This window comes from Arvicanthis niloticus, chromosome 7 (genome assembly GCF_011762505.2).
Source record: "Arvicanthis niloticus isolate mArvNil1 chromosome 7, mArvNil1.pat.X, whole genome shotgun sequence".
NCBI lineage: Eukaryota > Metazoa > Chordata > Mammalia > Rodentia > Muridae > Arvicanthis > Arvicanthis niloticus.
In genome coordinates, this window is record NC_047664.1 from 86,968,640 (window position 1) to 86,995,089 (window position 26,450).

A 26,450-nucleotide genomic window follows, 5' to 3' on the forward strand; every position below is an offset into this window, starting at 1 on the left:
CATAAAAAGTATGTAATAAAAGTCTGACTATAAATTTCAGTGGCGCAGTAACATCCTACAACATCTCTCACAAGGAAAGGAATGGCTCTATCATAAATCTTACCAAAAGTGGCCATGAGATATTTAAAACCTACACAGCCATGAGAGAGCTTCTCTGCAGGAAAACAAACAGGAAGATGTATATTTAATGATACTTCGTTTGAAAATAAGAAAGCAATTGAACCTTTGAGGTTTGGAGACTTAGATATTTTAAGTGTCAAATATTCAGAAAAACACCAGCAGGCAGGATGCAGGACATTCACTTGTGGCCAACCTTTGCTTGTATGACGTTTTCTCTACAAAGTGGCCTAATCTTGGTATAACTTAAGTAAAATCTAAGTTTCCTCACTTGCCATCCAACTTTCCTGCGATTAAGTCTTGGGGGAAATACTGTTTCAGTGTTCTACCCAGCACAGACACTTAGCTTTCCAGTCAAGTTGAAGTGGTTTCAACCCCCGAATCTCAGTTTGAATAAACTCTTAATCATTTTAAACCATGCATCTGAATTAAAGTCTTCTCTTCCATGACCTAAGTACTACCCATAAAGTCTGCTTACTTATTACTTTACTGTGAGTTATAGATTTCTGTAAGACATTAGCCTTATGGATATTGGTAACTTTGAATATGGTTTGTACCCTCCAAATTAACATTCAAATTCAATGTTCATGATGAAGTTTCTTGGCCTGTGGAATGAATAAAATCTGGCTTTTGTATGTAGAGTTTGTGCTAAGGGTTAGAAAATGTCATCATACTAGTTGATTCTTGGGTGCTGGTGGTGTTAAAAACATGAAGGAAACTTAGAGACATAAATTTGTGTGTATTGACTGACTCATACGTTACCTTGAAATTTTGCCAACAAGAAGGCTAGTAGCAAGTACTACATCTTGACCTTGATTCAGAACCACAAACCAAAACACAACTCTTGTTGTATGTTTTATTTTTTTTAAATGTGTGGTACACTATCCGCAAGTGGACTGGACGATAACAGTCATTTTCATTCACTGGGTAAATGCTTGTTGCAAGACACTTATCTGGACATTCTATTCTGATTCATTTGAATGTCTTACAATGTCATGTGTAATATTTTGTAAACTAAAGACATTCAATCCACTGTGATTCATCCGGTACTTACAACGGGTTAGGCACTAGGCTTGAGGTTGCAAAGATAATTGTACTTAGTTCTATTTGATGACAACTACTACTTTCTTTTATCCAGAAAAAAACAAAGGCTTGGAGTTTAAGTAGTGTTCAGATCACCTTAAGAAAAAAAAAAGTGTGAATATAATATAGACTTGTGTTACACTAAAAATAATTCACATTTGTTGAAAGATCTGTGCGTGAAAAGAAAGGAGTGAAAAAGTGTAGCAGGATGGTTGCTGCTGCTATGTTGTTTGCAGTAGAGCTAATGGGGGAGGAGAGAAGAGAGAGAAGGAAAAGGAGGGGAGGGGACAAAGGTAGGAAGAGCAGGAGAGAAGATGGCTGGAGATATCCAAGTGTCTTTAGCAGTCTCAGGTAGTTATTCATATCTAGGTTAGTTATTTGAGTTAACAATTCCAATTGTGTGGGCATCTTGTTAATTGAGCATTGCCAAATGTATGTACCAATTGGATGGCCATTAAGTGTTAAGAGTTTTTATTCCAGCGCATACCATGGGATGATGGGTATTATCTGGGCTCAGCCAAGCCTTGTGGACAGCAAGGTGGACTGGCTGATCTAGCCACCACAATGGCATCTTGTGGGTGCCAGGGCCTGTGCTTCTGGCCAGCCAGAGCCGTGGTCTGAGCCAAGCAGCAGTGGGAGCACATAGCTACTCTTGGCCTTAGTCCTTGTCTAGTCAGAACATGGTGGCTGCTTAAGAACAAGCCAGATCCAATGCTGCCGTTTTAAATATTACCCTCAAAAATAAAGTATGTATAAGATACCTCTTAGGTGCTTTGTGACCTACAAAGGGCCAAGATTTCATGCAAGTCTAAGATAATCTAATTCTGGTTACCTTGCAGTTCTTTTCCCAAAATGATGCTGGAAGGAGCTTGGGCGACAGGTGAGTTTTCACTATTCTAGGAGATTCCTTCTCTATTAGTAGTTTTACTCCTGGTTTTAAAAATAAACAGACAATCTGACAAATGTTCACATGAATATAAGTGGATATTTTCGCAAGAGATTATGTAAGATTCTAGATTGACTTCATAATAGTAATGCAATCTTGTTGTAGAAAAATTATTAATTAATAAATCACAAACTAAGGTCAAATAGTTTCATCAATCAAAGTGAGTAATTTTTCACATGTTGGTAGGCAGGGTTTCATGAACACAGTTTTAACTATCCTTGATATTCAGTGAATAATTTTCTAGTATTTTTATTTTCAACTCTGGAAACAGCAAAATAAATGCTGACATATTATAAGACTCTCCCTAAAGCACTAATTAGAACAATTCACTGTTCCAGGTACATGCCATGCTATGAGTCTGGATTTAGTTTTAGAATCTCATATAAAGATGACAGAATATTAATTGCTATGTTACTTAAAATCTTTTCGCTCTTATTACAATATAACTTTATTTATGTAATCTATTGTCATAAATATACATATAACGCTTTCTCTCCATATATATGTGTGTGTGTGTGTGTGTGTGTGTGTATATATTTTAAAATTAATTTAAAATTACCATTTATGAGCTCTTCATTTCTGCACTCAAGGTAAGGTATTCTGTTAAAAATTGCATCTTCTTTGCATTTTTTCACATCACCTTCTTTATATATCATATACACAATTTCACTAATCCATGTGGTGCCTGTAAAAATTAAATACACCTGATTTTTCAATGAATTCATATCGCTGATAACAGTATATTATGATAGTGTTTATATCATTAAAAACTCAAATAATATTTTCTTGAATATTTAAATATATACCACCCAAAATAACTCCAACACATATGGATGTTTAGTGTCATGAATAACAACTGGTCCATGTGTCTGGACGTCTCATGATGAATTGTGACATTATGAGAAACAAATAATATATTTTAATGTATATATATATTTAAAGTATTTACAAAAAATTTAGATTTTTTAAAATTATCAAATCATAATTTTTACTTTTTAACACAGGGGTTATAAACACAAAAATGCAGGATGTGGGGAAGAAGATGACACAGGAGCATAGGAGTTCAGGGGGAGTACAGATATCTTTAAGAACAGGGTATTAGCTGGGTGAAGGTTAAGACTACAGGTCACTATGACTCTGCCTAAGATTCACTTGTCCTTATCTAAGTTGGTACTATCCACCAAGGCTGCCTATTTACAAGGTCTATGACTACTCAGGCTGGTAAATTTCCACAAAAACTCCCTGTTTACATCTCCTCCCTTCTCCAAGTATAGAATGGCCATGGTGATTCTAATTTTGCCAAGGCGGGGATAGAAGCCTGACCTCCAGTAATTAAAGGGAACCTTGTAATGGCTCCGGTTCACCCAGAACAAATAACATTCTTATGAGTAAGAAGTGAGGAGACTTGGATAGAAGGTGAAGCTTGAGTGAAACATACAAGCATACTTTCCATCTATAGATTTATTGGTAATTTTGCCCCTAACCCAAGGCTTAAGTCATAGGATATAAGAAAGTATGAATTGCATATCTGACCTTTGATGATAACCAAAAAAATTAAATAGAAAACCGGTGATGACAAAGTATAGTTTTCTTTCTGAAATGTTGTAATAGAGACAAGAATTCAGAATTTGAAGATGTACAAAGAAGGGATATGTACTCTTCACTACTGCCCCTGCTACTACACATAGAAGGTTAAGAAGCTCCCTCATGAAACTGCACCAATAGCTCAGCACCTAAGTGTGGGAAAACTGCTAATTAAGGCTGAAGCCCACCATGGCCGGATAGCCTTTGTGCTTGGTGCAAAATGGGAGACTCCCTTGTTAGTAGGTTTTCTCTGTCTCTGTCCTTGTCCAGGGATCCCAAACCCCCACACGTGTAGATAAATATAAACAAAAATCAAAATGAGAATTACTCTGTGCTCTCTCTTCAGATGACAGTGTTATGTGGCCATTGAGCTGAGCCAAGAAGAAAAAGAGGGGAACAGTTTTAGAAAAGAGTTGCCAAAGACATAGTAGTTTTCTCTTTCGTGTGTGTGTGTGTGTGTGTGTGTGTGTGTGTGTGTGTGTGTGTGCGTGCGCGCGTGTGTGTGTCTGTGTGTGGCTAGTTTTAAAGTCATGATTCTTTTGTTTCCTGAAAATTTGAATTATAATATCACACTTTATAGATGGCTAATATATTTTTAAGTGTCACACATTAATAATAAGCCAACAGAGAATATTAGATTGGACTTCTCCAACTTCTAAAGAATATAGTATTGGTGTTTAAAGAGATGGTTTAGCAGTTAAGAGAACTGGCTGCTGTTCCAGAGGTCCTAAAGTTCAGTTCCCAGGAACCACAAGAGGGCTCACAACCATCTGTAATGAGATTTATGTCCCCCTTCTGGTATGTCTGAAGACAACAACAGTATACTCATAAAAACAAACAAACAAACAAACAACTGTATAAGAGTATAGTTTTAAGACTCTGAAGATATTTATAGTAGTAGAGCTATTCTCTAGAAAGAATTGCTGTCTATAAATATATAATGAAATTAATATACCCTTTTTCATCAGACGTACTCACAGGATGTCTGATGAAAAAAGGTGATTTCCCAAAAGAGTGTTATTGATTATCTTTGAAAAGGTTTATAAAAGGAACAAAATGAGCTTGTATCACAGGAAGAGAAATAATAAATTTGATATATTTAAGGGATATAAATTTCCATTTCTTTTGCCTAAAATGAGTGCCAAGAATACATTCCATTGCTGTATTTAAATTTCCTGATATCTTTCTGCAAGTAGTCATAAACATGTTAATTATCTTTAAAAAAGAAAAAGTTTGTATTACATATGAAGAGCTATAATATAAACACAGTAGTTTAAAATATTTATAATTCAATTCATATCTCAGATTGACTCATCTGTGCTGAATAATTGTGAGATCAACACCTTCAATTTATCTATGACTTAATGAGGTTACTTACCATGTTCTGGTACTTTGAGATTGTGGAACAGAGTCGATAATGTGCAATTATTAATATTTGACACTAAAATTGCTTCAACTGTCTTTTTAACGGGAGATGAGTATGAGTCAGGTAAAAACTCTAATGCTGATGACCTAAAGTAGCTTCATACTTCCTAGGTGTCTAGGCAGCATCCTGTCCCAGCAGAGACACTTACCAGATTTAGGGTAAGTAGCAATGACAAGGTCATCTGGCCTTGCCAAGAATGTTTCAACATCTTCCCAATATTTGGTGAACCGTTTATCCATTAGAACTCCACGGAACTCACCCAAAACTTCATAATACTCAGGCACAGAAGTCTCCATCTCAAGTGGTGTACGAAGAAAAGAAAACAGACATTTTACATTTTGTATTCACTTTGCAATGCTTTCACATTAGCAGTAACCATGCATACAAAGGCCAATTAAATGCTGCTCCTTCCCTGTTACACAGAGTAAAAGCATACTTAATATCAGTAGAGGGAGGGGAATCTATAATCAGGATATACTGTATGAGAAAATTTACAGGAAATATGTTTCCATTTCTATAGATGACTACAATAGTCACCACATGTTTTATTAAATTGTTTATTCAATAAATTATAGTGTATAGATTTAGCCACAATTCTAAGAATTGGCTTGCAATTAACAGGGTTAGTGCACGGCTTAAGCCGGAGCCTGTCATCAAGCTCTTACTTCATAGTTAAGCTGTCTCAGAGGAAAAGTGCTGGTATCAAAAAGCCTCTTTTCTCCCACAATTTTTTTTCTCATAAATATCCTAAACTTGTGTGGTTTTCCCTAGAATGTGTATTTCAGTGAGATATTGCTAATACTAGTTCATAAGGAGGTGAATAGGTGTCAGTTGTACAGAAGGAGCAACACAAATTGTTTAAAATGCAGGTCATACAGTTAGTTAACTCAGATGACGTTCTTTCCATTCCTTAAAGTCATTCCCACTTCTACCTCCCTATCTGAACTTCAGTCAGTTCCCTTCACATTCGACTGCCTTTGCTCCATTCTATGACCAATACTGAAAGGTTTCGTTGAGTCCTTAGTTTTCCAGTTTTAGGATGGATTTGAGTAAAATGGCTGAAAGCAGTTGTCTTTTTATATGCATTTCTGCCAGTCCCCATCACAGTGACACAAAGGTCATTCTGAGAAACATTTGTTACTCCCAGTATTAGGCTATATTTTTAATTGGCTAGCTTCCACTCTGTTTCCACTTAAAAGAAAAGCGTATTTGGTAAATGACATACACATGAATGGTTTGTCAATGAGTCAAATTTTTTTTGTTGTATTAAGTTATTTACATAAAAAGATCACAATAGTATTTTCAAGATTCTTTATAGAAATTGCACTCAATACTTTACTGTAACAGTTAAATTGTATTTTAAAAATCTTTAAACATTAAAGCATATCTAAAATACTTTTGTGACAAGTGATTTAAAAAGGTTTGAGATGATATACATTATCGATTATCCATCCTATCAACACAGACTTTATCATTCCTTTAGTTTAACAACTTAGTAGGTGACATAAATTTTGTATCTAAAATATATATTTAAAACCTGATAATAACAATTAAAAAGTACAGCCTGTCCAGATGATCCCATGAGAGAAGTGAAATGATCCGGTTTAGTTCTCTTCGAATGGCAGCACGAGTCTTAAGCTGAAAAAAAAAATGAGAACTGGTTGTACACTTGGAAAATTTCTTGTGAGCTTTTATTCTGACAGCTGGAGAAGGAGGCAGAGACTAACTTGTGTGGATTGGCTATGATGTCATGGATGGGGGAGGATACCTGCAGTTGAGTTTAGTCATAAGGTCAAGTTCACACACTCAGAGATAGAGATAGCCTCTACTCCTGTTTCTCACCTTTGGGTAATACGTCAGAGTTAAACAACCCATTCATTATACCATTCATTAAATTGCTCATTCATAATAGAGTAAGAAGAAATGGACAAGGAGAAAAGAGGAGGCCGGGAAGAAAACGGGAGCTAGTGTGGAGTGAGAAAACCTGTCATTTTCTGATAAATAATGACAAGCATACAGCTGAAGTTGCAAAAAATAGCTTAAAGGAGTGATAGCAAACACTAACAAGGAAGAACCTAAAAGAGTTAAGAACATGAACCAAGGGCACAGCAAAAGAAGGCTTTGTAGCACTTAACTCTATCTAACAAGACTATGGAGAAGGGATTTCTACTTAAAACTGTGGTTGTTCTGTGCCAAATAATCATCCCTGAAAACATACATATTAATAGCACTATATATGAGGCTGGAGCTATGGGTCCCTCTATGTGTACTCTTTGGTTGGTGGTTTAGTCCCTGGGAGCTCTGGGAGGTCTGGTTGGTTGATATTGTTCTTCCTATAGGGTTGCAAACCCCTTCATCTCGTTCAGTCCTTTCTCTAACTCCTCCACTGGTGACCTCGTACTCAGTCCAATGATTGGCTGAGAGCATCCACCTTTGTCATGCTCTGGCAGACCTGCATATGTAGCAGAGGATGGCCTTGTTGGGCATCAGTGAGAGAGATGCCTTTGGTACTATAAGGCTCAATGTCCCAGTGTAGGAGAATGCCAAATCAGTAGGCGGGAGTGGGTGGGTGGGTGGTGGAACTCCCTAATAGAAGTAGGGGAATGGGGATGTTAGAGGGGGTTTCAAGGGTGGGGAGAAAGTGGGAAATTGTATAACATTTGAAATATAAATAAAGAAAATATCCAATGAGAGAGAGAGAGAGAGAGAGAGAGAGAGAGAGAGAGAGAGAGAAAAGAAAGAAGAAAACTTAAAAAAAAATAAAATAAAGTAAAATAAAATAAAAAACGATAAGTAGCACTGTATAGATTGAAGGGTTGTATTGGGAATATGTTTGTTTACACACATGCGTAGATCCAAGCAATAGAAATTAGTGAATTAAGAGGCCATGTATTTGAAAGGGGTAGGTAAATATAGGGGCATTTGGAGGTTGGAAAGGTAAGGGAGAAAGTTATAATTAGATTACAATCTCCAAAAGGGGTTGCCCATAATTCCAAAACAGCTGTGAACATAAAAGAACACATAGCTAAAATAGAAAGAACACATAGCTAAAATAGATCTAGTAAGCAGCACTCACATTGGCATAACTCTTTAAAGAGCCTTGCTCCACTCTCTACCACATACAAGTTTTATAGCACTAAGTTTCCAGACTAAAGTCATTCCCATAGCTGTGATTAAGAAGGGGGAAATGCCCCCAGGGCTTGTGCAATGCAATAGTGCTTCAGCCCTGTCTGTGATCTGCTTTGACTCCAGGGAAGAAAACTGTCAGCTATTCCTAAGTCCCCATCTGCATCAGCACCTCAAAATAAATGCATTTTGTTGTTGCTACCTCTTTTGTTTCTGTCAAATTAAGCTGCCTTCTTCCAAGAAATGTTGGATCTTAAAAGCTTCAATATCCCTCAAATGACTTCACATTTTATATTTACTTTTAGCTAGGGGTCTTTTATAGTATGCCACAATTAAGTTTAACTATTAAACCATACCTAACTCAACAGCAGGGTCATACTCTATAGTTAGATACTGCCTTGTATCTAGTAGGACAAGCATTGGGTAAGTAATTCTTCATAGTAATTGCCTGGTTTCTTTCTAAAATGTTGGTGGAAATAATAATAATCTGTCTGTGAATTAACATCTACACAGTAAATACAGTAGTTTCTGAAACACTTGATTTCCTGAAATAAAATCAGTAAAGCAATAGGAAAAGCGGTAACTGAATAATTTATTATTATTTAACAACAAACAGCCATCTGTCAGATGATTCTGGGACAGAAGGCTGAAGATTTGATGCTCCAACGTAGTATAGGGGCTTTCCAGGTGTTCAGAAGTCTCTATAAATTGGCTAAGTTTTAGAAGTTATGCTTAGTGCTTCCCATAATATCAGTTAACTCAGTCATTCTGGATTACTGACAGGGTTGAAGACCTATAGTCTCATAGCAAATCCTGGCTATTTACTTTGAGAGAAAAGATCTGAGTGGATGGTTTTCAGCTAACATTCATTCTAAAGCCAAGAAAAAAGCCAGGTTCAAAGCTAAGTGTTTTAGTTAGGAGAGATGACAGAGGTTCTGGTTAGTTAACAAAATGATGGACTGGGTATTAGGACTATCTTGTACCTCACTCGTACAATTAGGAATAATTATACTCTAATTGCATTTTGAGAGAAAAGTCTTATTTTAACAAGAAGGGTGAAGCTAGGTGATGGGGGGGGGGAGGCATGGAGGCAGATGTTCATGTGTCTCTACCAGTCAAAATTAGTTTATATATCTAGGTTGGGTATTGGGTTACACTTCTGATTGAGCATTACCAAACTTATAAAGCCTTTGACTAACAATTAAAAAATGTATAAAAGCAAAAAGGAAAAGGGAGCATGGGATAGGGGTTTTCTAGGGAGGGGAAATGGGGAAAGGAGATGGCATTTGAAATGTAAATAAAATATGTTTAAAAAGTATTTTGTCTGAATATTGAAAATAAACCAGCTATAAACATCTATGCTCAAGCGTTCATTGAAACAGTTTTCCTTAGATTTGTGTTAATACTTTTGTTTATTAACTATGGCCTGTATCATTACACAGTTTACATTTACTAGAAACTGAAGAAGCATTTTGTAAAATAGTGTCACAATCATGGACTATAATCACTTATGAATAAAAGTACTGGTTGATCTATATTCTGGTCAACATTTTATATTATCTATTACATATTAGCTTATGCTGATTAGGCTATATTTTGTTATTTTATTTTATTTTATTTTATATCAGAGAAGTGTAAGAGGATTCAAGTTTCTCTGGTTTCTCTGTCTTGGTTTCTTCTGTTGCTCTTAGATTTTCCTGTAAATTCCTTGATAAATCATGTCTTATGCTTACAGTTTTGTTCTCTTTAAGTGATATTAACCTTGCTGGTGAACTGGAGATATGAAGGGGAAGAAGTGCATCAATTGTCCTATGACCAATTCTGTCTATTCATCTATTCATCATTCTGTAATAGTATGTGGCATTCACTTGTGACTCACAGCCCCACTTCAGCACAAAGAGGAAGGGGCCAATATTGCGATACTTATATACATCTTCATGTTAAGGCTGCTAGCAGAATAATGACTTCCAGGCAGCTAGGATAAAGGTTTTAAAGCACACACTCACAGTGAAATACCTACTCCAACAGGGCCACACCTTCTAATAGTGTCACTTCCCAGTGTCACTCACCATCTAGAGTGATTTCTACTTTAGAGGAACTCCATTTTCTATTATATTTTACCATCGCATAGGAAGTGAGTATCTCTTTGTAATATATTTAATTGTATGGTTACCTTAAGAGTGCAATACAGACATAACTGGTACTGAACATTAAAACCTATGAAATTCTAATGGGGTGAGCAAAAACTGTAAGTCACAGATAGCAAAATTCCTATTATTTTATTAAGTGTTAAAAAATTAAGATTTATAAAAACAATGCCTCTACAATCTTGCGTTAATTTGCATATTAAAACTATGTCCTAATCAGTGTTCTAAAGCTGTAAAGAGACAGCACGACCATGGCAACTCTTATAAAGGAAAGCATCTAAGTGGGGCTTGCTTAGAGTTTCAGAGATTAAGTCCATTGTTGTTATGGAGGAAAGCATGCTAGCATGTGAACAGAGAAGATGGTGGAGAAGTAGATGAAAGTTCTATACCCAGATCCTCAGGTAAAAGGAAAAGAGAGACATTGCGCCTGGCTTCTGGTTTGTTTTCTTTTTTTTTTTTTTCTTTTTGTTTTTTTGTTTTGTTTTGTTTTGTTTTTTGTTTTTTTTTTTTTGTTTTTTTTTTTTTGTTTTTTTTTTTTTTACTTCAAACCACATCCTCTGGACACGTTTCCTCCAACAAGGCCATATATACTCCCAAAGGCCACACCTCCTAATCCCTCTCAAGTAGTCCACTCCATATGACCAAGCATTCAAATACATAAACGTAACATAGCCATTCAACTATTACAGCCAACACAAACTATTACAGAATCCTTCAAAGAATTCCAAAGTATTCTTTAATGAACTTGATACATAAAGATGTTTCTAGAATGCTCTCTTCCACAAAAGATTGGCGTATTATGTCGCACAGTATACAGTTATTAATTTTAAACAGTTTCCAGAAAAGTCTACTTTCTATGAGGTGCCTTAGCTCAACTGTTAAGTTCCCGCTGCTGTAAAGTAACAAAACACAAATTTGTTCCAACCATTCTCAGAGTGGACTCAAGACATTTTCAAAACTTCATAAAGCTCCCAAATAAAGTAAATATTTTGTGCACTGAGTACTAAAGTGAATCTCACATGAACGGAATAATGTGTGCACAAGCTATGTCACCCTCCTACACCACAGTGACATCTAGGTTTCCTCTAGCATTCCTTAGTAGTGCATAAATTGTTGTGAAAAATTCCATTAGGTCCAAAATGATAGTATCTATACTGAAATAGATTTAATTTCCTTAACATTTTTATCCAAACAATATAGTATAATCATTATTTAAGGTTTAGTATATTGATTATAATATAATCAATCTTTAGGTTTTAACTTAGTTATTAAGTTAACACCATTTCAAACATTAAGAAAAGGAGCTAAACCAACCCAATGTTACTGAGCCATTCAGCAGATCAAAATATAAATCTCATTAAAAATCTGTAGTTGGCTTTCTCACCAGATCCAAGCAGGAGAAACTACTATAATGCCTTTTCTGTTGTTATTCCACAACCCCTGGGAATTGTTGGAGCAGTTCTGACTTTAAAAAACTCACTCCACAGTCCTTGGAAATTGATCCCACATTGTATGTTTCAGGGTAAAAGAAAAGTCTAGTTAATACAAACTACCTCTGTAAGATAGGTGGTCTTCTCTCATCCACATCATATAAACTTACTAGTTTTTAGTTTATAAAATGAAATGTTATCTATAGAAACTAAAAACATAATTTTGTGTGTAGTACAGACAAGAAATTTTCAGACTTTGTTTTTTGAGTTCAGACCTTCATTGTCTTAGTAATGCTAAGAGACAATATAGCCACAGAACTTGGTCCTGTAACTGTATTTCAAAAAACAATGTTTTTGTTTGTTTTGTCTTTGTTTTTCTTCATTTGGTTTTTCTAGTTCTAAGGCAGATATCACCCTCTTAGGTTATTCAGGCCTCAAATGAGAACTCAATTTCTCTGAGCAAAACTGGAATTGGGTAATGTTAGACCCCTAAGGATGAGAACAGCTACAGACCTTGTCAAGGAACTGAAATCTTTCCAAGGGGTTTTTATTGATAAACAACAAGGTCAGAAGTGAGGTCTACTTGCCAAAAAGTGCTCATCTCTCCTTACTTTCTGCCTTATAGACTAATAACACTCACAAGAAGGAATTTGCTAAGGTATTTTCACTAGTTATTTATCATCTACTATTGATTTTTTTTTCTAAGCCTCTCCAGGAAAAGGATAGAAAATTTATTGCATGATTCTAATGCCATGTCAGCAGATCTGAATGTTGTCCTAGAATTCTTAATTATGATTAATTATAAATACTCTCATTTCCTTCCTAAATTTAATACATTTTAGCAAAGGCACGTTTTAGAAACTAAATATATTCATTTATTTCTAGTTCTTTTATTTTTGATACCATAATTAAATCATTTCTCCTTTTTCTTTTCTCCCCCAAAGGCAAGGTTTTGTGCTTTGTTTTGTATTGTTGCCACAAACAGCAAGGATTTTCAAATATCTTACATGCCCAGTGGTAGGATGTTTTTACTCTTCAGAGGCAATAGATAGAATTCGTTTTTCAGCTTTTTGTTCTCTCAAGCTATACTTCTGTAATGTCTTTACACCTTAATGTTTGAGGCCTTTGAAATGAAACTCCAGACTTTCAACTGTTGCCCCAACAGGGATTGGGCCTGTAGCCTAAATAATGCAAACTAAGAGTCACTGAGAGATATCAGCTTTCAAAAACCCAGCAGTAGGGATTGTAGGAAATGAGTTCAGAATTCACCTTAAAATTCCTCTCTTCTCACCCCTAGAGCAAGTCTCTTCTAGACATTATCTCAGGTATGAAAATATCTCAAGTATGAAGGAATTGTGAAGAGCAGATGTAATAACTGTGTTGGAGCTCTGTGTGGTCCTATCTCTGTGATCTTGGCAGGAATGCACTCTACTGAAAAGAAAGAAAGAAAGAAAGAAAGAAAGAAAGAAAGAAAGAAAGAAAGAAAGAAAGAAAGAAAGAAAGAAAGAGAGAGAAGGGAGGAGGGAGGGAGGGAGGGAGGGAGGGAGGGAGGGAGGGAGGAAGGAAAAAATGGAAGAAAGATAAAGATGTGAGAATAAATAAAAATGACATTAAAAATTCTTTGGGTCCTGGGTTCACCTGGGTACTTAGCCACACCAGAAAATTTAGGAAGTTGTGTATGTGCCGCCATATTAACAAGTTACATAACTCTGCATTTTTCATAGTGAATTAATCTTTGTCATCTTGGATAATCACTTGCTTTTTTCTACCTGTGATGACAGCAACAATGAGAATAAAATAAAATCACTCAGCTCTGGAAAATAATAAAACTGCTCTACTTTTTGCAGTATAGAATTCTCAGACTAGTTTTCTTGGTACTAGAAGGTACCATACAAGCTTATTTCCAAAGAAGAAAATCAAGAATAATCCCACAGAGCTAAGACAAGTATAAGCAGCAACAATGACCAGCAAGGCACAATAACCATAAGAGTACAATAGTGGTGCACATATTTTGGGTTTAAGCAACAAACAGCTTCTTAATTGGATTTAAGGCTCACACAACAAAATATTTTTGGTGCTAAATACCTACCCAGATTTTTTACAGATCTTGGTGGATAACCTGTAACTGCCATCTTACTAAACCAGCATAACATCTAACTATATTCTAAGTATTTGTCCTTATACCTACAGGTAAATGTAGCTCTCATCCTTCATTGGGAAAACTTGTCTTTGCAACACATGGAAATCATTAAAGACAATCAAATCTGACCGAAGTGCAGAGTTATGGAGCCCATTGCCTACTGATGATACATCTATAACACAAATCTTGACCTTAGGCTCCAGGACCATTGTGAAAGAAGGGGTGAGGAAAGAAGCTGCTGACCCCTGAGTTTGAGTTAGAGAAAATCTTGAAGAAGATGATAAGGAGGGCAGCCCTATAGGAGCAACCACAATTATATGGTCTATTTTGGAGAAGGTACCATGAGGTGCTGATAAAAAGGTATAGATTTTTGCTTTAGGATGAAATGTTCTATAGATGTCAGTTAAGTCCAATTGGTTCATAACTTCTGTTAGTTTCATTGTGTCTCGATTTAGTTTCTGTTTCCATGATCTGTCCATAGCTGAGAGTGGGGTGTTGAAATCTCCCACTATTATTGTATAGGGTGCAACGTATGCTTTAAGCTTTAGTAAAGTTTCCTTTATGTATGTGGGTGCTCTTGCATTTGGGGCATAGATGTTGAGAATTGCAAGTTCCTCTTGCTACATTTTTCCTTTGATGAATATGAAGTGTCCTTCTTTATCTTTTTTGATTACTTCTTGTTGAAAAATGATTTTATTTGATATTAGAATCGCTACTTCCGCTTGTTTCTTGGGACCATTTGCTTGGAAGATTGTTTTCCAACCTTTTACTCTGAGGTAGTGTCTGTCTTTTTCACAAAGGTGAGTTTCCTGAATGCAGCAAAATGTTGGGTCCTTCTTACGTATCCAGTCTGATAGTCTGTATCTTTTTATTGGAGAATTTAGTCCATTGATATTAAGAGATATTAAGGAAAAATTAGTGTGGTTTCTGTTATTTTTGTTATTGGCAGTGGAGATATGTTTGTGTAGCTACCTTCTTTTACAGTTTTTGGAAGATTACTTTCTTGCTTTTTCTAGGTTGTAATTTCCCTCCTTGTGTTGGAGTTTTCCACCAATTATCCTCTGAAGTGCTGGATTTGTGTTGAGATACTGTGTAAATTTGGTTTTGTCATGGAATATCTTGTTTGTTTCCATCTATAGTGATTGAGAGTTTTGCTGGATATAGTAGTCTGGGCTGGCATTTGAGTTCTCTTAGGGTCTGTATAATATCACTCCAGGATCTTCTGGCTTTTATAGTCTCTAGTGAGAAGTCTGGTGTAATTCTTACAAGTCTGCTTTTATATGTTACTTTACCTTTTTTCCCTTACTGCTTTTAGTATTTTTCTTTGTTTTGTACATTAGATATTTTGATTATTATGTGACAGGAGGTATTTCTTTTTCTGGTCTAGTCTATTTGGCATTCTTTTTTTTTTCCTTTTGTTTTTCAGGTGTTTTATTAAGTGGGCCATACTGTAGTTGGTTTCTAAGTTACAAAACAACAAAGCCAGTTAAATTTTGATAAGCTTTTCCTTTTCTTCAAGAGAAAAAAAGAAAAAAACCCAAATACTTAAAACATACAATGGCAAGTTAAATAAATAAGATAGATGAAGACAAGACAAACCTGTTATAACATACTCATGTTTACTTCTGTCCAACTTTGTGCCAAGAGGAAACATGATTTTCTGTATGACAGTAACACAATGACATTGTCCTGGCAAGTCTCCTTCCCAAATAATACTGACAAAAAAGGGGAAGGGGGAAAGGGATGCCGGGCTGACTCTGCAGTGCTTGATCAGAGGCACTGCTAAAAATCCCTGTGACTGGAGCATGGGATTTCCCACTTGCACACCTGGGCATGGCCCATGAAAGCCAGCTAGCCAGAATAATGTTAATATAGAAAAGAATGGAGACAAGAAAGAGGTTCTGATCAAGTTGCTTGTCTCATTTATTGTCTCTTTTATTGCAAGAAATCCTGGGTATTTATAAGCACAAGCAGGGGAACACAGCTAAAGACACTGTACCATGTGCACCTTACAGCTGGGGGCACTAAACAACAAAACAAGATATGTGGGCAAAACAAGATGTTTACCAGAGTGTGCTCAGCTGTTGTAGGCTGTTGAAAACAAGTCTCTTGTCAGGGTATATGGCTCGAGATGTTTGCAAAGATGATAGCTGCTTTCTGCTAAAAGTCAGTTCCCAACAGGTCCCCCTTTTTAATTTTTTTTCAAAAGGGAAGGCTGGGAAAACTTACAAAAACTGTGCATGCCTTAGATCAGAACAAATAACTCCAGCCTCCCATAAGATGGTGAGGCCTCCCAGTTAGGGGCAAGGGTCTTGAAGTGTTCTTTTACCATCATTGACTATCCGGCTTAGGGAGCAAATTAGGGGTTAATCCTTGTCAGTCTTGATGACAGAGGTTTTAGAGTCCCCTACTTCCAGCCTGTGATAATGGACCTGTATGGGTTTCATTTGAATAGTGTATATCTGTTATCACACAAAAGCCATCAGTGTGTTGAACAGCATGAACCTGAGAGACAAGAGACTTAATGCCTGAATGGTTGTTATAAAAGCAACACTCTTTTTTAAGGGTCGCACACAAGGACCCTGTTGGAGAAGTTAAAGGTCTAAGTCTTGTACCCACAAATTTTGAATTAAGAATAGAAGAAATTATATAATCGAAGAAATTATACCAATGAAATCTTTGAATTTGCATCAGCTTGGTAACAATTATACAGATTTATACCAATAGATTATAGCTTTGTAATCAATTTTAGCTCTTCCTTCCTGTTCCAATAAAACCATTACTTTTCCCTAGCAAGACAGCCTAACATAACCTCCTCAGTCACCTAGTCCAGGGAATTGGGGCGCCAACACTTCATTAACTTCTTCAAGCTGAATATGGGCGTTGAGATATTAGAAGAGGGATGAGGGGAAGGGTAAATTGATAAGCCTCTGATGTCTGTGTTAACTGCATGCAGCTGGAAGTGCAAAGCATCAGTGAACATGCAGGTGATAAGAAGATTCATTCACCAAAGCTGTGTGTTCTGTAATATTCAAATCTCAAAACAAATTTTAGTATCAAGATAATTATTTTGTTTAATTCTCTGGAATCTAGTTTTCTGGAGGCCTACCTCTGTCATGTCTGATCCATATAATTCTGGAAGATATAACTACTACCTTAATGACCTCACCAGAAAACACATAGAAAAAACTGTTTTTCCAAATCTGTCTTTCCTTGAACCAGTAACCAGAAAAGCTTTTACATTGACCTTTTATTCAGAGGAAAAATATAACTACACAACTCAGAATCCCACCCATTTTGAAAGTTAAATCCATCTGATACAACTGATTAACACTATCTTTCTGTTCAGCTTTCTGCCTAGAGCAACCTTCTATTTATCTATCTGTTTGGCTCTCTTGACTCAGAGCAGCCTGCAATTTACTCCTCACATCTTTAAAGTCTTTTTCATCTGTTTCTGCTCATTTATTTCTTGCCCCATTTTTGTTACCATGACCTATTGGTCTCACTGCAATCACCTTTGTTTCACTTCTGAATTCTCGGCAGACCCTTCTTCCAGTAATGTCTCTCACTGGGTCTCTTTTTCTTGCTGTCTCAAGTCAAGTGCCACTGCCAAGCCAGCTCCATCAGTTGACAGGTTCTCCAGCACAGGAGAGAGAATGCCCAGTTCCAATTCCTGTGGTGTCCTTCACTGTATCCCGCTTACTGGACCTCCAATGTTAAGCACCACTTTGTAATGCCCCTTTCTGCCACTCACTTGGGGGCCACTATGTTGCTGTCCACACTGCCCCACACTCTGGGCTAAGTGCTCTGGGCCGTGGGGATCAGACAACAGGGTCTAGCAAGAGAGAGAGTGGGGATGGAGGGGCAAGAGAAGAGAAGAATGGAGACAAGACAGGGTGTGTGACCAAGTCTCATTGCTCCTTTATTGTTTCCTGTTTCGTCTCCCTCTTATTGTCTCCTCTATTGCCTCCCTCTATTGTCTCCTACTGTTGCAAAGAAATCCTGAGTATTTATAAGCACAAGCAGAGGAACACAGCTGAAGACACTTTACCACACGCACCATGCAGCTGGGGTCACTAAACAGCAAAACAAGATATGTGGGATAAACAAGATGTTTATCAGAGTGTGCTTCAACTGTTGTAGGTTGTTTAAAAACAAGTCTTTTGTCAGGGTATATGGCTCAAGCTGTAGCTGCTTTCTGCTAAAAGTCGGCTCCCAACAACTTTATCCTGCTTACTGGAGCTCAAACATTGAGGCTCTGTCAGTCAGCAGGTTCTCCAGCGCAGGAGCTAGAATGCCTGTTTTCAATTCCCACAGTGCCCTTCACTGTATCCCACTTACTGGAGCTCCAATGTTAAGCACCACTTTGTTGAGACCTGCTCTGTCCCTCACTTGGGGGTGACTTTGTTGCTGTCCACACTGCCCCACACTTTGGGGCTAAGTGGTCTGGTCTGAGGGGATCAGACCAGTGGATCAGATCTAGCAAGAGAGAGAGTGGGGATGGAGGGGCAAGAGAATGAAGACCAGACAGAGGGTCTGATCAAGTCCCTTGTCTCGTTTATTGTCTCTTCTATTGCAAGGAATCCTGGGTATTTATAAGCACAAGCAGGGGAACACAGCTAAAGACACTTTACCACATGCACCTTGCAGCTGGGGGCACTAAACAACAAAACAAGATATGTGGGCAAAGCAAGATGTTATCAGAGTGTGCTCAGCTGTTGTAGGCTGTTGAAAACAAGTCTCTTGTCAGGGTATATGGCTCAAGATGTTTGCAAAGATGATAGCTGCTTTCGGCTAAAAGTCAGCTCCCAACAAAGCAGGTCAGCAAATAAACTCTAAAATAGATTATTTTTTCCAAAAATTGTCTGTCCACTGCATTGAAGGAGAGCAGGTGATAGAGGAACTGCTCCTCCTCATCATCGCAGCTCAGGAAGGCATAATGCTTGTACAGATTCTTGGTGAGCTCATGGTCTGAAAGAACCTGCTTCAGGTGTCTGGAGAGTAACTTCTTCTCCATGGACAGTTGCACCCATGCTCTGGCCTTTCCCACATCAGTCTTGATTTCCCCAGTATTCTGGATGTGCCTCATATCCTGAATTAGGGAGATCCTCAGGGAAGACATGACAGCACTGCCATCAGACTTTCTCTGTTCTGAATCAAGAAGTACTCCTGAAGTACTCCCTGATGTGACTTTTCTCTGCTGGTTTTCTTGATAATGTAACAGATGAGACCACAAAGCTGATTTTCCCTGTTTCACTTGTAGCCTGTGGCTCCAGATTCTTTTCAGAAGATCACAGAGGCTGGCAATCAAAGTGTTCTCTTCCACACCTGTGATGTTCACCTCCCCATGCCCCAGCTCCACTGCCTCCCACCCCATCTTCTCTGCCAGCATCCTCTTGCCCTTGTTTCAGCATTCCTTCAGCAAGCCCTCTACAAACTTACAGTTGCTCTGGGAAATGACTGATGGAAAGAGGTTGGATAGTTTGGGCTGACGGATGGTACTACCCAGATTCTTGGCTTCCTAGATGTACTTCTCTCTCTGGTCATTGTCTAAGCGCAAGTGTTCTGTGTGCTGCTTCTGTCAGTCTTTCCACCTCCATTGGGCAGGGGCATTCCTTTTTGTCCACTTGTTGCTGGCTGGCCCAGTGTAAAGTACATCAGACTGTAGCTTAGGGGAAAAGCCAGGTTCATATTTTCCTTGTCCAATTTTTATGTCAAGAAGATGTGGGTGAACTGCAGTGTGGTCAATTTTTGCCTGATGTAGCTCAATTACTTTTTTTGCTTCATCCACAGTGGTATACTTCTGGTACATGGATGTCCTAAGAGTAGGTGTTCTAACATTTAACAGTCTGATCTTGTCTACCCTTGAGTCAAAGAACCAGAGGACAGGGTCTTTATCATTGTCATCATGACACATGATCTTGTTGTCAATAAAAGATGCAAACATCTGGGCCTCTAGGAATCTTGAGAGGAAGGGCAGGTAGGGTTCAGGCTGACCTGACAAGAAGGATGCTTTATCAAAGTTCTGTATCTGCTCCCTGTTGGTGAACCAGGACTCCTTATCCTGGCTGAGCTGGATGACAAACACTTCATAATTGGCAAACATCTGAGTAAAGTGATTGGTAAAAAACTTTCGGGATCTGAATGTTTAGCTGGTAAATCTTGAGTTCTTCTTCATGACACTGAACTTGGAAAGCTTTATTGCTACTGGGATCCTCACGAACTTCCAGTTTTTCCAAGCTTACTCCAGTCCTCCTGACCAAAGCTTTCAAAGGAGCAATAGTTCATTTTCCTTGAGGAGCTCATAGGAATGCAAAGGGGAGCCAGCAATGTTCCCACTGCTCTTGTCAGACACAAGCTTGGAGGCTCGGATCCTCTTCAGCTTCGAGGCGCTTTCGCTGCAATGGAGGTTACCTTCAGGAGGGAACAAGGAAGGCCATGAGGATCTCAGAGACCTGGACAAACTCATTTGTTGGGAAATCGAGGCAAGTTCTCTGGCAACTCAATGAAGTGGTTGTCAACATCTGCAAAGCAAAGGTTAGCCTCCTGAGGCAGCTCCAACTTTGAGCGGTCATCCAAGCCATTGGAATGCAAGCCCATCAGGTATGGAACAGGAGTATCTAAGAAATGCAGGAGAGAGGCTGGGAGGATAGGGACATAGACATGCTGCCATTGGAAAGGAAACATCAGAGCTGTAATTGTCTCCGCCAGGGTCATCAGTCTCTGGTAATGTTGTGAGTAGAGCAGTATTTGAAACTCCAGAAGGGCACAAGTAAAAAGTTGAAACACATTCTCCACCCCAAGCAGTTCAAAGCTGTCTTTGATGGGAAAATCAAATAGAGGAAGCTCATTGGTACTTGATCTCTGGCAGATTATTGGCCCATAGACTCCAGAAAACTTCAGGGAGCGGCCAGGAGGTGGAAGTGGCACCTCGTGGAGTACATTCTATATGTAGCTCTCAATGGGCAGAGGAGGGGGCTGAGGTGATGTGACTGCCTGGTGGAGCTGCTGCAGCACACTCCGACATGCCTTCATGAAAGACATGGGTGTAATGAAACAGATGCATTGAGAAACATAAAGTGTGTCCCTGCTAATGTCATAGGAGTTGAAGCGCTGCAGCTTGGTCCCAGGGATGCTTTCACCATCTTCAAATGCCACTCTGGTCTCCACCATCAGCGAGCGGAGCATGAAGGACATTATACTCAGCGTTGTGCATATGGTAGAGGGTCTGCATTGCACTGCAGATCTACTTGCTGGTCACTTCTTCATAAAAGGTAAGGGCAAACCCAAATGTCCTAGAGCCATCCTCTCTTGTGATAATAAAGGCATGGAACTGTGGCTCCCTGGGATCAGCCTGGATCTTGAATGCCAGCCCTTTGGGCATACACAGCATTCCCACTGCATCCTGGTCAAAGGGATTCCAGGCTGCATTCACAGGGTATTGGGCAAGGGCCTTAGACTTGATTGTTCGTCTCAATGGTGTTTGCTCAAAATTTTCTCTTTCAGTCGTACTTGAAATGAAAGGGCTGACACCATCCCTGGCTTTAGGAGCCTGAATGTACTGGCATAATGCCAACAGCTTGTCCAGCTCCAGCCTGGTCTCGGTGGTGTCCAGCCAGCAGATTTGGCGAAGCGACTGGGCGACTGGGCGTGGAGCCCCTTGCGCTGCCACTGCGGGGGACCTAGGGGGCGAGCCACAGGGAGCCTAGCACCCTCCTGCCAGCCCCAGGCCTCCAGTGCTGCTCCCTCTGCCACCACTCCCTCTGTCACCACTCCCTCCACCGCTGCTATCTAGGCTCTGGCTGCTGCCCCAGGGCCTCAATGAGTCCCTGCGGCCTCCTCTGCCTTGCCCGGGCATGAGAGCGCCAGGCCAACCCATGCCACATTCTGGACTCTGTCCTCTACACCAGGGCTCAAGCAAGCCTGAGGAAAGGGTGGAGAGCGGCCCCCCACCCACGGCCACCTTTAGCACAAGCAGTCCAGGAGGCCTATTTGGGGTTCTATGGGTTTCTTATATGTTCATGGGCATCTTTCTTTAGGTTAGGGGAGATTTCCTCTATAATTCTGTTGAAGATGTTTACTGGCCCTTTAAGTTGGGAATCTTCACACTCATCTATACCTATTATCCTTAGGTTTGGTCTTCTCATTGTGTCCTGGATTTCCTGAATGTTTTGGGTTAGGAGTTTTTTGCATTTTACATTTTCTTTGACAGTTGTATCAATGTTTTTCATGGTATCTTCTGCACATGAGATTCTCTCTTATTTTCTTTTTCTTTTTTTTTTTTATTATTATCAAATCATAATTTTTACTTTTTAACACAGGGGTTATAAACACAAAAATGCAGGATGTGGGGGAAGGGGACCTCGTACAGTATCTCAGGTAAAAATGAATCACACGTGATGTCTGCTATTAGGAGTTCTAATCCTGATGCTGGCCTCCAGACTTATACTACTCAGACCTTCGATGGGCCTTTGACAAGGACATCAAACAATTAGAGATTGACATTGCTAATCTGAAATCCCTCGTTTCACTGTCTGAAGTGATCTCCAAAAATTGCAAAGGACTTTATTGGACTTGATTTTCTCTTTTACAATAGAAAAGACTGTGTACAGCTCTAGACTGTGTACAGCCCTTAAAGAAGAATGTGGTTTTTACATAGAAAAAAACAGGGATGATTAAAGAGAGCATAAAAAAGGTCAGAGAATGTCTTGAGAAAAGATAGAAAGAGACAGAGAAAAATGAGAGCTGGTACAAGATTCTCTCTTCTATGTCTTTTATTCTGTTGGTGACTCTTGACCTCTTTCCTAGGTTTTCTATCTCCAGGGTTGTCTCCCATTGACATTTCTTTATTGTTTCTACTTCCATTTTTAGATCCTGGATGGGTTTGTTTAATTCCTTCACCTGTTTAGTTGTGCTTTCTTGAAATCCTTTAAGGGATTTTTGTGTTTCCTCTCTAAGGGCTTCTATCTGTTTACCTGTGTTCTCCTGTACTTCTTTAAGGGAGTTATTTATTTCCTTCTTAAAGTCCTCTATCATTATCATGAGAAGTGATTTTAAGTTTGAATCCTGCTTTTCCATTGTAATGAGGTGTCCAGGGCTTGCTATGGTGACAAATCTGGGTTTTGATGATACCAAGTAAGTTTGATTTCTTTTGCTTATGTTCTTGTGCTTGCCTTTCGCCATCTGTTTAACTCTGGTGCTGCCTGCACTCACTGTCTTTGACTGGATCCTATCTTTCCAGTTATCTCGCTTGTGTCAGAACTCCTCAGGGTCCACAGACCTCTGTGATCCTGTGATCCTGAGCTCCCACTGCTCTCAGTGCAGTGGCTTCTCTAGTATGTCTCAGGATATGGTGTCTTCACGGGAGCAGACCAGCTAGGTGTCTGCTGTTCTGGGTGCAGTGGCTCCTCTAGGATGTCTCAAGATATGGTGCCTTCACGGGAGCAGACCAGCTAGGTGTCTGCCCCAGCCACAAGGACCAAGCTAGGGGCAGAAGGGGAGCGTTATTCCGCACGGGTGGGGTTTGGGTTCCTGATGGGTTCTGAGCGCCCCTGCTCCCAGTTGTAGCTCTGGTGCATAGGGTAGTGGGAGAGGGTTCTTACCTGCTGCTCTGAGTGTGGTGGCTCCTCTAGGATGTCTCAGGATATGGTGTCTTCACAGGAGCAGAAATGCTAGGTGTTTGCCCCAGCCACAAGAATCAAGTGAGGAGTGAAAGGGTAATTATATAATTTTTAACTTGAACTTTGTATGTTTAATGATTTTTGTTTAGTAGTGTTTCTCATGGTTATGTAAACATGCTTGTGTGTATGTGTGTGTGTGGTTTGTTTTTATAAAATATATTTATTTTTGTAAGTAAATTACCCAGTCATATTGATTAATTTTTTTAAATTAAATTATTTCTTTTTCTCTTTGAGATTGTAATAAGATTTCATAATTTCTCTTTACATATCCTCCCTCCAAAGCCTTCCATATACACCTTCTATTTTTTTCATTATATTGCTATTATTTAAAACATTTTTAGAATTTAAATATATTTTTATCATATTCTTCCCCTCCCCTAAGTCCTTTATCAATAACACTTTAGTTTATCAATAAACTTTTAGTTTATGATTTGTCTAGCTTAGCCTTAGAATTTCAGAAGAGATATGGTTGACTACAATACAAATTGGCAAACTCAATAATTTCATAATCAGTTATGATACTTGAGTTCTAAGAATGATTCCTGATGATTCTGCTTGCATTAGAGGGTTCTGGAGATAAGAGGCATCCAATTGTTTCAATTGCAAGGCTACTGTTTTTTTCCCACTTTCATACTCCAGTATCCTAGTAAGTTTCTTCATATTAAAGAATTCAAATTAAATAATTCTATTTTAATAATGATGGTTTGGTCAATAAATTTGATTTTTCTCTAATTTGGTACAAGTGAAAAATTTTTGAAATTCTCACGCATTTCCAAGCAAAAACTGTTGCCTAGACCAGGTGAAGTGCATAGAGTGCTGAACTACAGCTGGTCTATGTGCACCACGGAAAACGTTTCTTTGGAATGTGAACTCTGGGTTCTCATCTGTGTGCCCAGGACACTAAGTGCTCCTCTTGGTGACTACACCATGAACCTTTTACTCAGGCTCATGTTAACACACAGAAGCTAAAATAAATTAACCTTCCCATCCCTAATAGCTCATCTATCAGAAAGCAATATTTATAATTTAGTAGAGAAAACATTCATAACTTACGTTTTTTATATAGTTTTTTTTTCATAGTAAATGGCCTCGTTTGACCCACTCCTGATATCTGTCAGGTGAGAATGAAAGGGCAAATGGAAACTTTGTCTCCATATCCTGCCTAATTCCATTCACCATGCAAAAGGTCTCCACTTAACAAGCACTTAGACAGATCAATAGCTATTAGTTGCCCATCATTTAAGGACAGGGATGCATATCCCTGCACACAAGGCACATGCTTAGGAAGGTAGTGCCAGCAGGAAAGCTTCAGGGGACTGATGCTTTGACTCTAGGTTTTTAGGCATCTGAAAGTTGTTTGAAGTGGCTGGTTCCCCAATTCATTGTTCCATACTCCTGTGAGAAATACAGAAAGGGACAGGTCAGAGTTGAGCTAAATCTATGATTCTCAGCTTTGGGTGGTACAGAATATAATCCTTTCAATTAAAAAAAGGAAAGAACGGCTAACACACAGAATATGAATTCTAATGAGGTAACAACATGAAAAGAGCTGTAGGTCACAATGCCCAGTCGGTCAACATGTACAGTGGGTCAGCATAGCAGTGAGGGTCATCTATGCTTGTGAAACTCTATTCTAACAAGGTACCAGATTAGGTTTTATACTAATGAGACAAAGAATGTCATAAATCAATACATTTATAAAATACAGTGGAGGGCTTGAAGATATGACTCAGTCATTAAGTACACTTACTGCTCTTACAGATCTGAGCTCAGTGCCCAGCATTTATGCTGGGTGGCTCATAACCACTTAATTTTAGCTTTAGGGGAATAGATATACTGCCTCCAGCCTCCTGAGTATCTGCACTTCCATTCACTATGCCCCTACATACCATCATAAATAACATAAACCTCTAAATATATTGGTTGGGATATTAAATAGATTAAAGTAGAGCAGGGATAATTTCTCTATCATCTCAAATGCTGTCACATATCATCCTTAGCATTTTTTGGTGATAGAAGTTAGGGCTTGTTATGATGATACAGTCCAAAATATTTTACCTGATGATAGTCACAGGAATGTTAAGACAGACCTAGAAATTGGAGAGGAATGACTATTAAGAGAGCCAAAGAGAGAACCTTCAATAAATTACTATTACATTCTGAGCCTACAACACTCCAACTTCTCCACAAAGTTCTAATCATCCTACCCACGACTCTTCCTACATCCATCCAACTTCTTTATCTCACTAACTTCATTTCCCCTCTCCCTCTCCCTCTCCCTCTCCCTCTCCCTCTCCCTCTCCCTCTCCCTCTCCCTCTCCCTCTCCCTCTCCCTCTCCCTCTCCCTCTCCCTCTCCCTCTCCCTCTCCCTCTCCCTCTCCCTCTCCCTCTCCCTCTCCCTCTCCCTCTCCCTCTCCCTCTCCCTCTCCCTCTCCCTCCCCCTCCCCCTCTCCCTCCCCCTCCCCTCCACTCCCCTCTCCCTCCCTCTCCCCCCTTTTTTTGCCTTTGTCTACTTCTGATTCTATCATCTGTCCCTCTCTGTGTCTCTCTCACATTGCATTAGCCAGCACCTCTTGAGCATGGGATCTTCCCCAGGTTGTGGTCTACATACTAGGGACCACACTATTTAAAAAATCCCTTCTACCTCCTCATCTCCCAGAAGCTACCCAATGTCCATAGCTCTACAGCTAGGAATAAAACATCATATTTTATTGTAATTGTATACATCTCCTATAATTGTAAATCTGTCTCAGTGAGTTGAAGCTTTGTCA

At 38.9% G+C, this 26,450-nt stretch overlaps 1 protein-coding gene and 1 pseudogene across 3 annotated transcripts in view; both read right to left on the bottom strand.

Moving 5' to 3' along the window:
• LOC117713076 (sulfotransferase 1E1-like) overlaps positions 1-23,721 on the bottom strand; it is a 30,628-nt gene extending 6,907 nt beyond the window's left edge. The window contains exons 1-5 of one of the 3 annotated variants that reach the window (XM_076938750.1): positions 23,602-23,721; positions 6,718-6,794; positions 5,305-5,452; positions 2,706-2,831; positions 2,033-2,130 (exon numbers count right to left, since the gene is read on the bottom strand). In XM_076938750.1, coding sequence (XP_076794865.1) covers positions 2,033-2,130; positions 2,706-2,831; positions 5,305-5,452; positions 6,718-6,738 — 393 coding nt within the window. In that variant the 5' untranslated portion in view covers positions 6,739-6,794; positions 23,602-23,721. Of the gene's footprint in view, positions 1-2,032; positions 2,131-2,705; positions 2,832-5,304; positions 5,453-6,693; positions 6,795-23,601 lie in introns of all 3 variants that reach the window. The other 2 variants (XM_076938748.1, XM_034509394.3) reach the window with 2 other exon arrangements.
• On the bottom strand, positions 16,320-23,868 carry LOC117712436 (DENN domain-containing protein 5A pseudogene; annotated as a pseudogene).
• Between the last annotated feature and the right edge of the window lie 2,582 nt (positions 23,869-26,450).